Source organism: Macaca mulatta, chromosome 20, assembly GCF_049350105.2.
Source record: "Macaca mulatta isolate MMU2019108-1 chromosome 20, T2T-MMU8v2.0, whole genome shotgun sequence".
In the NCBI taxonomy this organism is placed as follows: Eukaryota; Metazoa; Chordata; class Mammalia; order Primates; family Cercopithecidae; genus Macaca; species Macaca mulatta.
This window is the reverse complement of record NC_133425.1, coordinates 62,909,700-62,926,082: the sequence shown is the minus strand read 5'-3', so window position 1 is coordinate 62,926,082 and position 16,383 is coordinate 62,909,700. Positions and strand designations below refer to the sequence as shown.

General features: G+C 42.8%; 1 protein-coding gene across 2 annotated transcripts in view; it reads right to left on the bottom strand.

The window, feature by feature from the left end:
• Positions 1-16,383, bottom strand: part of LRRC36 (leucine rich repeat containing 36) — a 57,995-nt gene that overhangs the window by 3,347 nt on the left and 38,265 nt on the right. For both annotated transcript variants that reach the window (XM_001089982.5, XM_077984322.1), the window contains 5 exons: positions 15,263-15,703; positions 10,818-11,116; positions 6,456-6,621; positions 4,993-5,138; positions 3,073-3,196 (listed from right to left, as the gene is read on the bottom strand). In XM_001089982.5, the coding sequence (XP_001089982.1) occupies positions 3,073-3,196; positions 4,993-5,138; positions 6,456-6,621; positions 10,818-11,116; positions 15,263-15,703 (1,176 nt within the window). The remainder of the gene's footprint in view (positions 1-3,072; positions 3,197-4,992; positions 5,139-6,455; positions 6,622-10,817; positions 11,117-15,262; positions 15,704-16,383) is intronic.

Here is a 16,383-nt window from a genome sequence, read left to right as displayed (position 1 = left end):
CTAGTCTTTGAGCAGAATATAAGTATTCAGATGGACATCTTGAGAGTGCCCCCATGGCACCCAACTTCACACTCCATTTCCTTACTTGAGTATAGGAGATATGGTGGTAAGAATACAGGGGTTGGCAACAGATCTGAGTTAAACTTCAGCCACTTAATATTGCATGTGTAGGTTCATTTTTCTGACTTTTATTAGAGCTAATAACCTTGCTCCTTAGCACTGTTATGAGGATTCAGTGAGACACCTACCCTCACTTAGCATAGGCAGTCAATAGATATTGGGTCTCACACCATATTCTCCATTTTAGTTTGTTTTGTACATCCTTCACTCCCTACGTAGTACGTGAAAACATCTAGAATGGTGTCAGGCACATAGTAATAACTCAATTAATACTTGTAGAAACTGAATTTGTGCCTAAGACACTCATACCTAGCTTCCCCAATATGCTACCATTACCTGCAATGATAAGGAGGTAAAAGAACAGGAACTCTGGTTGTAATGATGCCAATCTTCTCTAATAGTGCTTCTTAAACCTTTTTTTTTTTTTTCCTGAGGCGGAGTTTCGCTCTTGTTGCCCAGGCTGAAGTGCAATGGCTTGATCTCAGCTCACTGCAACCTCCACCTCCTAGGTTCAAGCAATTCTCCTCCCTCAGCCTCCCGAGTAGCTGGGATTATAGGCACATGCCACCACGCCCTGCTAATTTTTGTATTTTTAGTAGAGACAGTGTTTCACCATGTTGGCCAGGCTGGTGTCGAACTCCTGATCTCAGATGATCCACCCACCTCGGCCTCCCAAAGTGTTGGGATTACAAGCATGAGCCACTGTGCCCAGCCTTAAACTTTAATATGCTTACAAATCACCTGGGGATCTTGCTAAAAATATATTTTAATGCAGTAGGCCTGAGGTGAGGCCCCACTTGTTTAGCAAGCTCCCAGGTGATATATGTGGATCACATCTTGAGTAAGAGGGTTCTAGAAGGTGGAAAACAAGGCCACAAAAGCTTGTTTATCACCAGTAAGCCAAAATAGTATACTGGGTCTCTTGGCTGAATGAAAGTAAGTGTATAGTGGACAAATACCTACTTTTAATTTCAAAGTAGGTAAGTGGAGACTGATACCTTGATTATTCAGGCTTGTGAGTATCAGATAGTGCTGAGAATTATTTAATTATTTATTTAGTGCCGAGATTTAACAATGGAAATTCAGTGCTTCCATTGCAGAACTTCGAAATCGAGTTCCTCATATAAATCCATGTACCCATAATTTGTTAGGGGTGCTAAGCTAGTCTGTCAAGGGCAAACTGTATCTAAAATACTGACCTAAACTATGCTGATAATAAAGTAGTACAATTAAGACTTAAATAGGATATTATTTTTCACTTATCACAATGGCAAATTTTGAAAAAATGCCCAGTGTTGGCAGAGTGGAGTGAAAGAGGTATTCAAGTACACTGCTGAGGTGGGTGTAAACTGAAACAACTTTCTTGGAAGTGATTTATATGACAAAAGCCTCAAAAATATCCCATCTTTTGACTCACTAATTCTACTTCTAGGACCGTCTCCTAGGAAAATAGTCTGAAATGTACACAAAGATTTCCGTACACAGACATTAATAGCAGCATTATTTATAATAGTATAAATATTAAATATTAGAACTCTCAGCTCCATCAAAAGGGAAGAAGGTTAATCTCAGAAAAGTATTTGATTCTAGGGTCTTTTCCTTCACTTCAGGTCTTTCTTTTGAATGTTTAGAAATAATTTAAAATCATTTTATTCTAAATATATAACCATTATAAAAACAACTAGAGGACTAAACAGATAAATATGGTATACTCTTGTGATATTGTAGAAATGCCTATACTATGAAATTAATAACATTAGGATGTAGAAAGCAAGTCTGTGATTATTTGAGGTCAAGAGTAGGGGAAACTGACTATAAAAAGGTATGAAGAAACTTTCTAGAAATGTTCTGTATTTTGATTGAGATCAAACTTAAAATGTGTGCATCTAATTATATGTAAATTATTTTTTTAAAACCAGGACACAGTTTTATTATTATTTATTATTATTATTATTATTATTTGAGCGGGAGTCTTGCTCTGTTGCCCAAGCTAGAGTGCTCAGCTCACTGCAACCTCTGCCTCCTGGGTTCAAGCAATTCTCCTACCTCAGCCACCCGAGTAGCTGGGATTACAGGCACCTGCCACCAAGCCCAGCTAATTTTTATATTTTTAGTAGAGACAGGGTTTCACCATGTTGGCCAGGCTGGTCTTGAACTCCTGAGCTCAAGTGATCCGCCCACCTTGGCCTCCCAAAGTGCTGGAATTACAGGAATGAGCCACCGCACCTGGCCTATTTTTATTATTATTTTTCTTGGAACAGGGTCTCTCATTCGCCCAGGCTGGATTGCAGTGGCATGATCAAGGCTTACTCTAACCTTGAACTACTGGGCTCAAGTGATCCTTCTGCCTCAGCCTCTTTGGCTCTATAGGTGCACACCACCATGCCTGGCTAAGTTCTTATTTTTTGTAGAGACGGGTTCTCACTATGTTTCTCAGACTGGTCTCAGACTCCTGGACTCAGTCAATCCTCCTGCTTTGTCTTCCCAAAGTGCTGGGATTATAGGTGTGAGCAACTGCACCTCCATCCACAATTTTTAATTTGGAGTTAAAAACATACAGAGAAGTGAGGTAGAAGAAAATATACCAAAAACACGAATGGAAGTTATTGCTGGATCATGGGGTTATATTTTCCTTGTATTTTCCAAACTTTCTATAAAGAACATGTTCTTAGTGTTACAATCACAAAAGCATGTGTCATTCTCAAAATTAATGGCAATAGTAATATTTGAACATGCTTTCCACTGACAAGAGCTTCATCTGGTAACTCAAGCCACCTGCATTACAATTCTCTGAGGCAAGATGATTGTTTCTGTTAACTGCCAGGAAAACTGATGACCAAGTAGGCCAAAGGCAGCCATGTGAGCTAGCATGATGAAGGTTACTAAATTGGTCATCTATAAACAAACAGTTGTCTTGCGAGGCCCCATATATCATGGCTTTCCTCAACTTACCATAAGTATGTGATTGTTGCCCACTCACAATTGAGATGGCAGCACTTTCCTCCAACTGTTGAATTTTTTCTGACAAAATGAGGTTTTCCTCCAGCACTCTGACCAGTTTTTGCTTCAAACTCTCCTTTAGATTAGAAAACAAAATACAAATACATTAAGAATCTGACATTCTAGGTTGGGTGTGATGGCTCACGCCTGTAATCATAGCACTTTGGCTGAGGTGGGTGGATTGCCTGAGCTCAGGAGATCGAGACCAGCCTGGGCAACACGGTGAAACCCCGTCTCTACTAAAATACAAAAAATTAGCTGGGCGTGGTGGTGTGTGCCCGTAACCCCAGCTACTCGGGAGGCTGAGACAGGAGAATTGCTTGAATCTGGGAGGCAGAGGTTGCAGTGAGCTGAGATAGTGCCATTGCACTCCAGCCTGGGTGACAGAGTGAGAATCTGTCTCAAAAAATAAAAAATAAAAGAATCTGACATGCTGAGGTGTGTTTAGAGAACTGACTTTTCCTCTATTTAGCGATAAAATGATTGGAAGTCAGCATCTTTTTTCTCACTAGAATTTTAATTCATTGGTAAATACAGCTCAGATGCAGTAAACAAATTTATTACATGGACTAGCAATCTTTCTTATGAGTTATCTACTACTCTTGCAGAACAAATGGTCATTTTGACAAGTGGCCAGCATTCTTAGTCATCTATCATCTATCTAAAGTTTCTAGAACTGAACTTGGTGTTTGAAAATCCTCTAATGTTAAGAAAAGGCGGCTGAGGCCGGGTGCAGTGGCTCACGCCTGTAATCTCAGCACGTTGGGAGGCTGAGGCAGGCGGATCATGAGGTCAAGAGATCGAGACCATTCTGGCCAACATGGTGAAACCCCGTCTCTACTAAAAATACAAAAATAAGCTGGGCATGGTGGTGTGTGCCTATAGTCCCAGCAACTTGGGAGGCTGAGGCAGGAGAATCGCTTGAACCTGGGAGGCGGAGGTTGCAGTGAGCCAAGATAGCACCATTGCACTCCAGCCTGGCGATAGAGTGAGACTCCATCTCAAAAAAAAAAAAAAAAAAAAAAAAAAAGAAAAAGGCTGGCCGGATACAGTGGCTCATGCCTGTAATCCCAGCACTTAGGGAGGCTAAGGTGGGCAGATCACCTAAGGTCAGGAGTTTGAGACCACCTCAGCCAATATGGCAAAACCCTACTACAAATACAAAAATTAGCCGGGCATGGTGGTGGGCACCTGTAATCCCAGCTACTTGGGAGGCTGAGGCAGGGAGAATTGCTTGAACCCGGGAGGCAGAGGTTGCAGTGAGCCAAGATTGTGCCACTGCACTCGAGGCTGGGAAACAGAGCAAGACTCTGCCTTACGAAAAGAAAAGAAAAGAAAAGAAAAGAAAAGAAAAGAAAAGAAAAGAAAAGAAAAGGAAGAAGAGAAAAGAGAAGAGAAGAGAAGAGAAGAAAAGAGAAAAAGGAAAAAAGCATGGGGATACGAGTTGCTGCTTCTTCTCCTAGAGCCAGCAGGCTGATGCTCTAGAATGGCCCCCAGCCCCTGGCCCCTGGTTCAGGGCTCTCAGCTCCCTTAGAAGAGAGGAAAGACAATCCGAGATACATTCACTGGGATCAAACCATAACCTTCAAGAACATTATCCTAAACATTTCCACTTAGAGTTTTTTGGAATTTTTGTTTGTTTTTTCTCATTTCAAGTCTTTCTTTAGAATTTTTGGATTAGGGTTAGGATGAGGGAGTCATCCCTGCAGAACCTCCAAGTTGTCCCTGTCCTAGCAAGTTTTATATTCCTGCTGTGCCCAGACTTTTTCCATATTTTGGTTAGGTGTTCATGGTGATGCTGATCGTTAGGGCACAGAGACGTTGTAGTCCTGCTGCTCTGTCCTTTTCTAAAGGGAGATGAGAGGGGCATACCATGTCATTAGGGACCAGCTGCGCAGCCTCCTTCAGTTCAAGCTCCCTCCTGCAGAAGGCTTTCGTCGTGTCTTCAGGATGTGAGCGACACCTCGGCTGAGAAGGAGCCGGGACTACCAAAGACAGAAGCAAATCTCGGGCAGGACCTGCCAAAAATTCAGGATGGGCACACGGGCCAATCTTAAAAGCTAAAGCACAGCATTCCTAGTCAGTAACTACCAGCTCTCTGGATCAAATAGGGTAATCTAGTATCTCCTTTTTACCAGAACTTAGTAAGTGGCAGAAAGAGGTGTTTTTAAGAGGATAAGAAATTATATCCTACATCCTCTGTGGAGAAACAATAGCAGCCCCTTGTGAGTGCATGATTCCTTAGTCATTGATTAGTGGTCCTGGGGATAATTTCCTACAAAATGGGAGCAATAGGTCAACATGAGAAGGAAAATAACTGTGTCAGGATTTCTTCTTCTGGATGTCCCTTTAGACATTTTTTAAAAAGTTTTTTTTTAACCCCAAACCACTTTCAAGTTTCTAGTTTTTTTGTTTTTTTCGTTTGTTTGTTTTTTTCCGAGACAGAGTCTTGCTCTGTTGCCCAGGCTGGAGTGCCATGGCACGATCTCGGCTCACTGCAAACTCCACCTCCCAGGTTCAAGCAACTCTCCTACCTCAGCCTCCCGAGTAGCTGGGATTACAGGTGCACACCACCATGCCCAGCTAATTTGTGTATTTTTAGTAAGGATGGGATCTCATCATGCTGGCCAGGCTGGTCTCCAACTCCTGACCTCATGATCCACCCACCTCAGCCTACCAGAGTGCTGGGATTACAGGCGTTAGTCACCGTACCCAGCCAAGTTTCTAGTTTTTACTTAAACTTTTACCACCAACAAAATTTCCTTAATTATTCTTCTATTAAATAGCCAATAAACATGTTAAGCATCAAAAAGAAAATAACAACAAATAAATGCATGAAGCCAACATTTGCAAAACTGTTTTCTCCCATGTTTCTAAAAAACGAACCCTAAAGAGAGTCCAGGTCATTTACTCATTCGAGTTTTTCAAATCATAACATTCTAACAGTCATCTCAAAACTCTGATGATCAAACCCAATTTCTGTTGTATTCATTATTGGCACTTTCCCAAGGATCACAAAATCTTTTAAAAAATTAATGTAGTCATTAATTTATATATCTGGTTACTCTATATAATACCAAAGACTACCAAATATTCACAGGAGGAACAAAACAATCGTTACAAAACAATTAGAAAAGGTGCTTCTTTTAAAAAATAATGAAGAAGAATATGAGAAAAATGCAGATTTGTTAACTATGGTGTTTCTGAGATGTTTTAGGATGTGATCATGAGAACAACTTTCCTTGCAAGTGAAGTGGGCTAAGTGGTTTTTAGCAGAACACAGAGTAGAGGCAAAGTCCAGCTCCTCTCTAGGGACAGAGAATGCATTCACTCACCAAGAAACTTCTTGTTCAGGAGGAGGGAGCCAGAGCCATTCCAGTGCTTATCCACAAGCTCCAGGAGCTGTCTGAGGACAGTGGCCACATGGGGGGTTCTGGCAGAGATTGGGGGACTGTGGTTTCCAGGCAAACCGTGCAAGCTACCCAGGTCACTAGAGAGAGGCTCAAGAGAAAAAAAAAAAAAAAAAAAGGAAAAACAAACAAACAAAAAACCCAACCATTTGTCATTCTTATACAATAAGGGAAGTAAGTATGTAGACATTTAGACTTTTTTTTTTTTTTTTTAATTTTTTTTTTTTTGGAGACAGAGTCTTGCTCTGTCGCCCAGGCTGGAGTGCACTGGTGCGATCTGGGCTCACTGCAATCTCTCTGCCTCCTGGGTTCAAGCGATTCTTCTGCCTCAGCCTCACAAGTAGCTGGGACAGGCATGTGCCACCATGCCCGGCTAATTTTTGTATTTTTAGTAGAGACAGAATTTCACCATATTGGCCAGGCTGGTCTCCAACTCCTGACCTTGTGATCCGCCCGCCTCGGCTTCCCAAAGTGTTAGGATTACAGGCATGAGCCACCGCGCCTAGCCTAGACTACTTAAAAAGTGAAAAAGAAAGATGATTTCGGCTGGGTGCGGTGGTCATGCCTGTAATCCCAGCACTTTGGGAGGCTGAGGTGGGTGGATCACAAGGTCAGGAGATTGAGACCATCCTGGCTAACATGGTGAAACCCCGTCTCTAGTAAAAATACAAAAAAAAATTAGCCGGGTGTGGTGGCGGGTGCCTGTAGTTGCATCTACTCGGGAGGCTGAAGCAGGAGAATGGTGTGAACCCGGAAGGCGGAGCTTGCAGTGAGCCGAGATTGTGCTACTGCAGATGCCGTCTCAAAAAAGAAAAAAAAAAAAAGATGATTTCATCTTTCAGTTTGGATTTGAGTAGCATATTATTATTTATGTCCAAGACAAAAACATAAGATATTCAAGGATAATTTCAAAGGTAACAGTATCTTATATGATAAATTTTAATAGAAAATTTCAGGCCAGGCCTGGTGGCTCATGCCTGTAATCCCAGCACTTTGGGAGACTGAAGTGGGTAGATCACAAGGTCAGGAGATCAAGACCATCCTGGCTAACATGGTGAAACCCCGTCTCTACTAAAAAATACAAAAAACCTAGCCGGGCGAGGTGGCGGGCGCCTGTAGTCCCAGCTACTCGGGAGGCTGAGGCAGGAGAATGGCGTGAACCCGGGAGGCGGAGCTTGCAGTGAGCTGAGATCGGGCCACTGCACTCCAGCCTGGGCGACAGAGTGAGACTCCATCTCAAAAAAAATATATATATAGTATTATATTTTATAAAATAAATTGGGGAGTAATATAAAAAATTATAACTCAAAGTAAGCTTATATTTAATATATTAATATATAATAAACATAAATATTCTATAATATTTTATTTAAGACAGAGTCTAGCTCTGTACCCAGGCTGGTGTGCAATGGTGTGATCTTGGCACACTGTAGCCTTGAACTCCCAGGCTCAAGCGATCCTCCTACTCCAGCTTCTGGAATAGCTGGAACTACAGGTGTGCACCACTGTGCCTGGCTAATTCTATATTTTATTTATTTATTTATTTATTTATTTATTTATTTATTTATTGAGATAGGGTCTTGCTTTATTGCCCAGGCTGGACTGTAGTTGCATGATCTCAGTTCACTGCAACCTCTGCCTCCCAGGTTCAAGCAATTCTCATGACTCAGTCACCCAAGTAGCTGGGATAACAGGTGTGTACCACCATGTCCAGCTAATTTTTGTATTTTTAGTGGAGACAGGGTTTTGCCAAGTTGGCCAGGCTGGTCAAAAACTCCTGGCTTAAGTGATCTGCCTGCCTCGGCCTCCCAAAGTGCTGGGATTACAGGCATGAGCCACCATGCCTGGTTTTGTTTTTTTTGTTTTGTTTTGTTTTGTTTTGTTTTGAGACAGAGTCTTGCTTTGTCACCCAGGCTGGAGTGCAGTGGCCCGATCTTGGCTCGCTGCAACCTCTGCCTCCCGGGTTCAAGTGATTCTCCTACCTCAGCCTTCTGAGTAGCTGGGACTATAGGCGTGTACCACCACACCCAGTTAATTTTTTGTATTTTTAGTAGAGATGGGGTTTCACCATGTTGGCCAGGATGGGCTCAAACTCCTGACTTCAGGTGATCTGCCTGCCTTGCCTCCCAAAGTGCTGGAATTACAGATGACTTACACCTTTCAGAAATTAAAGAGTATATTTCTTTTTTATTTATATTCAAGCAGCTGTTTTAAAGCTTTCCATAAAGATAAAAATAATGTCTAACAGAAAAAAAGGAGTTTTTAAGATCTTCTAGAAAAGCATATTGAAATTTTAACAATTATTTATTTGTTTATTTATTTTTATTTTTTGTAGAGAGAGGGTCTCCTGTGTTGCCCAGGATGGTCTTAAACTCCTGGCTTCAAGTAATCTTCCACGTTGGCCTCCCAGAGTGTTGGGATTATAGGTGTGAGCCATAGCATCTAGCCAGATTTTAACAATATAACATGAAATAGAGGTTAAAAAATTTCCTTGAACATGTCTGATTAATATAACATCCCAAATATGCTAAATGTTGCTGGATCTTCACACTGAATACATTAACACACAGTTAATGTTCTTGTCTGGTAAAATAAGCATGGGGGACTCAGAATGAAAAGAGACCAAAAAACTAAAGAAAACATTGCAAGACTGCCCCCTTTGGTGCACAAAAATTACAGCCACTTCCAAAGTTCTGAAAACTGAATAGAAAGTCTTTAAAGAGTAAAAAACAAAAACATAAACAAAAGCACTCCAAATAAACCAACAAAAACTCTGTAAACCCACCCCAATGTGTAAGATTTCCAACAACTGAAAAATAAGTAACTAGAAATGGCTGTTTTTGACCAAATCTCCTGCTTCCTTACAGGGCAGTAAATGATTGACAAATGGTTCCTATCGCAAAGATTCTTGGGTACAAGGGAAGAGAAGACCCTAAGAGCTGGGGTTCCTCTAACCACATGGATGGATCTTCCTCATGATGGAAGTAGAACCTGGAGAAAAATGAACATTCAAAAAGACAAGAGAGGAGAGTAGAAGGCATTCTCCACAAGGGATGTATGCAAAGGCAGGAGCAAAACTTGCTGAGAACTAGTAATGATAAAGTTTTATTGTATGACACTATCATACTAGGATATTTTGTTTTATTTTATTATTTTTTTTGGAGACAGAGTCTCACTCTGTTGTCTAGGCTGGAGTGCAATGGCTCCATCTCGGCTCACCACAACCTCCTCCTCCTGGGTTCAAGCGATTCTCCTGCCTCAGCCTCCCAAGTAGCTGGGATTACAGGCATGCACCACCAAGCCCGGCTAATTTTGTATTTTTAATAGAGATGGGGTTTCTCCATGTTGGTCAGGCTGGTCTTGAACTCCCAACCTCAGGTGATCCGCCCGCCTCGGCCTCCCAAAGTGCTGGGATTACAGGTGTGAGCCACCGCGCCCAGTCACTAGGATATTTTATAAAATGAATTACATGTATACTGTTTATATGGGAATGGTTCTTGATTTTTCATTCATTCTCTGAACTACTTTCAGCTAAAAATCCCTTGGATAATCTAATTCATCTTGTTTGCTGCTACATTGGAAAAAAAAATTTAAATTGTTTTAACTTCTAGACAGAAAAGCAAAGCAATGCTTTTATTATTATTTTTTTTTTTATGAAACTGAGTCACTCTGTCACCCAGGCTGGAGTGTAGTGGTGCAATCTCGGCTCACTGCAACCTCCACCTCCGGGGTTTAAGTGAGTCTCCTGCCTCAGCCTCCTGAGTAGAGTAGCTGGCACTACAGGTGCGTGCCACCACACCCAGCTAATTTTTGTATTTTTTAGCAGAGATGGGGTTTTGCCATGTTGGCCTGGCTGGTCTTGAACTCCTGACCTCAGGTGATCCACCCACTCAGCCTCCCAAAGTGCTGGGATTATGGGTGTGAGACACTGTGCCCAGCCTGAAGCAATGCTTTTATAAGAACTATTTAATGTGCGGCTGAAGCCAATGTGTAAATATGATGAGACTGTAAACATAGATGCTACAGAGTTCAATCTTCAGCTGGAAGTAGATCAGGGACAGTTCTCCCTGTGATATAAGTGAGAAAATGGCAGCAGTGGGGGAATGACTTTCCCAAGAGCAGAAGGTTCAACAGACATTAGCTTGGCAGCATTAGCCACCAGCCTCTAAAAATCTCTTTGAATTTCTAGCTCTGTTGGTCAGAACCACCTCCACTCCCAACAGAACCCTCATTCTGGTCTTCAAGCTGACATGTTTCTTGCACAAACACAAACAAGCCAATACTTGCCTCGCTGCCTGTAGCGTCTTGGAAACCATGCTTTAGATTCAGGTTGGCAAGGATATTGTCCTTCCATTTGAATCCTCTCTTCGATGGGCTTAATGACCTCTTAGTAAAAATCTTTCTGTCTTCTGAAGTCCCAGGAGACAACAGCAGTGTCCGCAGAGGAGTTGTCCTGTTTCCCAGGACAGCGTTGTTTGGGACAGAACCGTGTGCTGGTGTTAAATCACCGAGGCTGGTAGATAATTGTTGCTCTACATTGACGAATAGAGCAGGGTCACTGTTGAGATGGGTTGTGGCATACAGATCTGTGGAGGAAACAGGCTGAGAGATGAACCTGCCCCTTGACTCCCTCATGTCTCACTTCTATCCATACCTGGCCTGTAGTCCAAGGGTCATAATAACCACTCCCTAGCATACATCCTCAACTCTTTGACAAAACTCCAACTCTGGTTAAATCCAACTGTCCACATATTCCAAGCCTACACCAGAGCAGGGGAACATAGCTGGAGAACGAAATGCATCTGTTCTGACCTTTCTAACTTTAAACTCATGACCACTATTGTAACTGCACCACTCATGACTTAGTGGCGCCCAGTCCTTCTATTTTTTTTTTTTTTTTAAGAGTCTCGCTCTGTTGCCCAGGGTGGAGTGCAGTGGCACAATCTCGGCTCACTGTAACCTCTGCCTCCCGGGTTCAAGATATTCTCCTGCCCCAGCCTCCCGAGTAGCTGGGTCTACAGGCAGGCACAACCACGCCCAGCTAATTTTTGTATTTTTAGTAGAGATGGGGTTTTACCATCTTGGCCATGCTGGTCTTGAACTCCTGGCCTCAAGTGATCTGCTGGCCTCGGCCTTCCAAAGTGCTGGGATTACAGGCGTGAGCCACTGTGCCCGGCCTCTCCTAATATAATACTTTGGCCAATTTACTCTTCTATTCTCTGAGACAAATATTTCACATCTCTTTTCTTTTCTTTTCTTTTTTTTTTTTTTTTGAGATGGAGTCTTGCTCTGTCACCCAGACTGGAGTGCAGTGGCTGGATCTCAGCTCACTGCAAGCTCCGCCTCCCGGGTTCACGCCATTCTCCTGCCTCAGGCTCCCGAGTAGCTGGGACTACAGGCGCCCGCCACCACGCCCGGCTAATTTTTTTGTATTTTTAGTAGAGACGGGGTTTCACCATGTTAGCCAGGATGGTCTCGATCTCCTGACCTCGTGATCCGCCCGTCTCGGCCTCCCAAAGTGCTGGGATTACAGGCTTGAGCCACCGCGCCCGGCCCACATCTCTTTTCAAACTTCCAACACCTTCTCTTCCCTTCTTACTCCCAGGTGCCAACCTCCTTTATTTCACTGAGAGGCAATCAAAGAAAACATCTACGTGATCACACCATTAAATCTACCAACTCTCTTGTATTTGTATTAAATTCTCTGCCTTCCTTCTTATTACAATAGATGAACTATCTGTGCTTTTATTTAAAGCCAGCGTCTCCACTGGTGGACTGGATTCCATTTTTTATAATGGTCCCTTTTCTCCCTGGCATCATCAGTTTTCCCTCCACTAGATCATTTCTACCAGGATCTCCTTGACCCCATCCCCTCTCCAGCTACAGTTCCATTTCTCTGCTTCCTTTTACTGCAAAACTCCTTGAAGGGGTTGATATGGGTTGGCGGTGTCCCCAACCAAATCTCATCTTGAATTGTAGCTCTCATAATTCCCACATGACAAGGGAGGGACCTGGTGGGAAGTAACTGAATCATGGGGGCGGGTCTTTCCCATGCTGTTCTTGGTGACAGTAAGTCTCATGAGATCTGATGGTTTTATAAAGGGGAGTTTCCCTACACAAGCTCTCTTGCCTGCCACCATGTAAGACATGACTTTGCTCCTCATTCACCTTCTGCCATGATTGTGAGGCCTCCCCGGCCATGTGGAGTCAATTAAACCTCTTTCCTTTATAAATTACCCTGTCTTGGGTATGTCTTTATTAGCAGTGTGAGAACAGACTAACACAAGGGTTGTCTATATTCAATAACTCTACTGCCTTGCTTCCAATTTTTTCTTGAATTCACCTCAGTGAGGCTTTCATTCTTATGCATCCCCTGAAGCTGTTCACTAATGCCTTCTTCATTGCCAAATACCATAATCACTTCTCAGTCCCAGGCTCCCTCCCTCCCTATCAGAAGAAGCATTTGACCTAGCATTGATGACTCCCTCATTCTTGAAACACATTCTTCACTTAGCTTCCAGGATATCACTTCCTCTTGGTTTTTTCCCCTCTATCTTACTGGCTGCTGCTTTCTCACTCTCCATGATGGTTTCTCTTTATCTACTTCTAATTGTTGGAGGGCTCAGGACCAGTCCTCAGATCCCTTTTCTATCTATATTTACTCTTTCAGTGAGATTTCACCCAGTCTCACAGTTTTACTGTCACCCAAACACTTATAATCTCCAAATTTATATTTCCAGCCATACCTTCTTCCCTAAACTCTGCACTAGTATGTCCAATTACCAAATTGGCATCTCTGGAAAGTTTTAATAAGGCACCTGAAACTTAAGATGTCTCAAACCCAACTCTTGATATTTATCTTAAAATCTGTATCTCCCATTTTTTTCCATCTTAGTAAATGAAAGCTCTGTTCTTCTAGTTATTCAGACTCAAAACCACAGAATCATCGTTAACCCTTTCTCCCACACTTCATCCTGGATCCATCAGCAAACCATGGAGTGTCATCTTCAGAACATATTCAGAATCTGACTACTTCTCACCACCTCCACCGCTATCTGTCTAGCCCAAGCCATCATTATCTGTTACGCTGATTCCAATCTCTTAAAGCATTTTTAAAAAAATTCTACCCTGCTCCCCATAGTCTATTCTCAACCCGACATCCACAGTAATTCTTAAGTGAGATCACATCACTCCCTTGCTACAAACCCTCCAACTCCTTCTGATCTCACCCAGAATAAAAGTCTGGCATCTTTGTTACTTCAGCTATACACTCTACTTTCTTTGCTGCAGCCACACTGGCCTCCCTGAGGTTCCTGGAACATGAAAAGTATGTTCCAGCCTCAGGACTTTTGCATTTATTCCCACTGTCTAGAAAGTTCTCCTCCCAGACCCACATGGCTTACACTCATTCAAGTCTCTACTTTTATGATGCCTCATCAGAGAAGCTTTCTGGACCATTCTGTCTAAAGCATCACCTCCTCCTTATCATGCTCTGTGCCCTTATATAATTTTTTCCACAGCACTTACCATAACCTGACATATATTTACATGTTAAAATGTTTATCATGTGTCTTACCCCATGAGAATATAAGCTCCATGAAAGTAGGGATTGTCTTCTTATTATGGTAAAATATACATGGAACTTTATTTTGTTTGCTACTTTATCTCCAGAGTTAGAACAGTGTCTGGGACACTGTAGGTGTTCAATGAGTTTGGTTGAATAAGTAACAGAAGAGTGATCTCTGTCACTAACTCTGAAACTAACTTTTGTTTTTGTTTTCAAGACGGAGTCTTGCTCTGTTGCCCATGGAGTGCAATGGCCTGATCTTGGCTTACTGCAACCTCTGCCTCCCAGATTCAAGCAATTCTCCTGCCTCTCAGCCTCCTGAGTAGCTGGGATTACAGGTGCACGCCACCATGCTCAGCTATTTTTGTGAGTGCGTGTGTGTGTGTGTGTGTGTGTGTGTGTGTGTGTATTTTTGGTAGAGATGGGGTTTTACCATGTTGGCCAGGCTGGTGTTGAATTCCTGACCTCATGATCCGCCCAGCTCAGCCTCCCAAAGTGCTGGGATTACGAGCATGAGCCACCGTGCCCGACCTGAAACTAACTTCTTCTGAAAGTAACTCAGAATAGAAGTGACTGTGAGTGGCCGGGCGCGGTGGCTCAAGCCTGTAATCCCAGCACTTTGGGAGGCCGAGGCGGGCGGATCACAAGGTCAGGAGATCGAGACCACAGTGAAACCCCGTCTCTACTAAAAATACAAAAAATTAGCCGGGCGCGGTGGCGGGCGCCTGTAGTCCCAGCTACTCGGGAGGCTGAGGCAGGAGAATGGCGGGAACCCGGGAGGCGGAGCTTGCAGTGAGCCGAGATCGCGCCACTGCACTCCAGCCTGGGCAACAGCGAGAGACTCCGTCTCAAAAAAAAAAAAAAAAAAAAAAAAAAAAAAAAAAGAAGTGACTGTGAGTAAAGACTAGATGTCCTGGGATGCTACTTAACTAAAATAGCAAGTAGCTGTGATGCTCACTTTCCTACAAATTTTCCCTAATATATATATATCATGTTAAACTAATACCCTATAGATTTCTGGAGGTTCCAAGGACCACTGGTGATCCTAAAATACAACTTAAGAAATGCTAATACAATTTCAGAAGGGTTAATTCCAAAATTTTCAGTTATATCTTCTACCTTCATGCCTATGAAGAAGAGCTGTAAACTGACAGGAAGCTGTTACCTGAACTAAGCTTCAAAAGCCTTCTAGTGCTGGAGTCGGGGTTTGACAGAGAAGTCAATAAGTCTCCACAGGAATGTGAAGCAGTGGCCTTTATGTCATTTGAAGGCTTTATGCTGTACTCTTGATAGTTCTTGCTTCTCTGAGGCCTTTTACCAAGACTTCCATGCAGGGATAGAGTTTGAGAATAATGACTGTCATAATTTTCCAGACCAACATCTGAAGGTAACTGATAGGGATGGATCTGGCTAGAATCACCCACATCCAGGCGTTTACTCAACGAGGCATCATGGGTAAGCTGAAAAGTATCAGGTTTTGGTATCAATTCCTTTTCTGGAGAAGAACCTGAAGACTTATTGTCCAAAAAAGATACTTGGTACCCTTCTCTAGTCATCTTCTCTGGGGATCGGACTGTGGACTGACGAGGCGAGTAATGTCTGAACTCTAAACACCACCAAGGTAAAAAAACAAAACATGGTAAGAATTCTTTGTGGCCTAGCTGGGAGTACCTCTGTTCACTGAACATACTCTCTGCCAGAAACACCTCTCAGGAAGAGGTGATTTATAATTCTGATTAATGGTAGCATAAAGTGATGAAAGGACTTCCACATGGAACACCACCACCACTAATAAAATGTGGGACTTTTGTGTAAACAGTAAATAATCTATAACATTCTGGAGACAAATTCTTTTCCTTTTATTTTATTTTATTTTATTTTTTTTGAGACAGGGTCTCACTCTGTCACCCAGGCTGGAGTGTAGTGGTGCAATCTTGGCTTCTTGGCAACTTCCACTTCCCAGGTGCAAGCAATTCTCGTGCCTCAGCCTCCCGAGTAACTGGGATTACAGGCATGTGCCACCATGCCCAGCTAGTTTTTGTATTTTTAGTAGAGACGGGGTTTCACCATGTTGGCCAGGCTGGTCTCCAACTCCTGACCTCAAGTGATCCACCCGCCTCAGCCTCCTAAAGTGCTGGAATTATAGGCATGCACCACCACGCCTGGCTAATTTTTGTATTTCTTGTAGAAACAGAGTTTCACCATGTTGGCCACACTGGTCTCGAACTCCTGACCTCAGGTGATCCACCTGCCTCCACCTCCCAAAGTGCTGGGATTACAGGCATG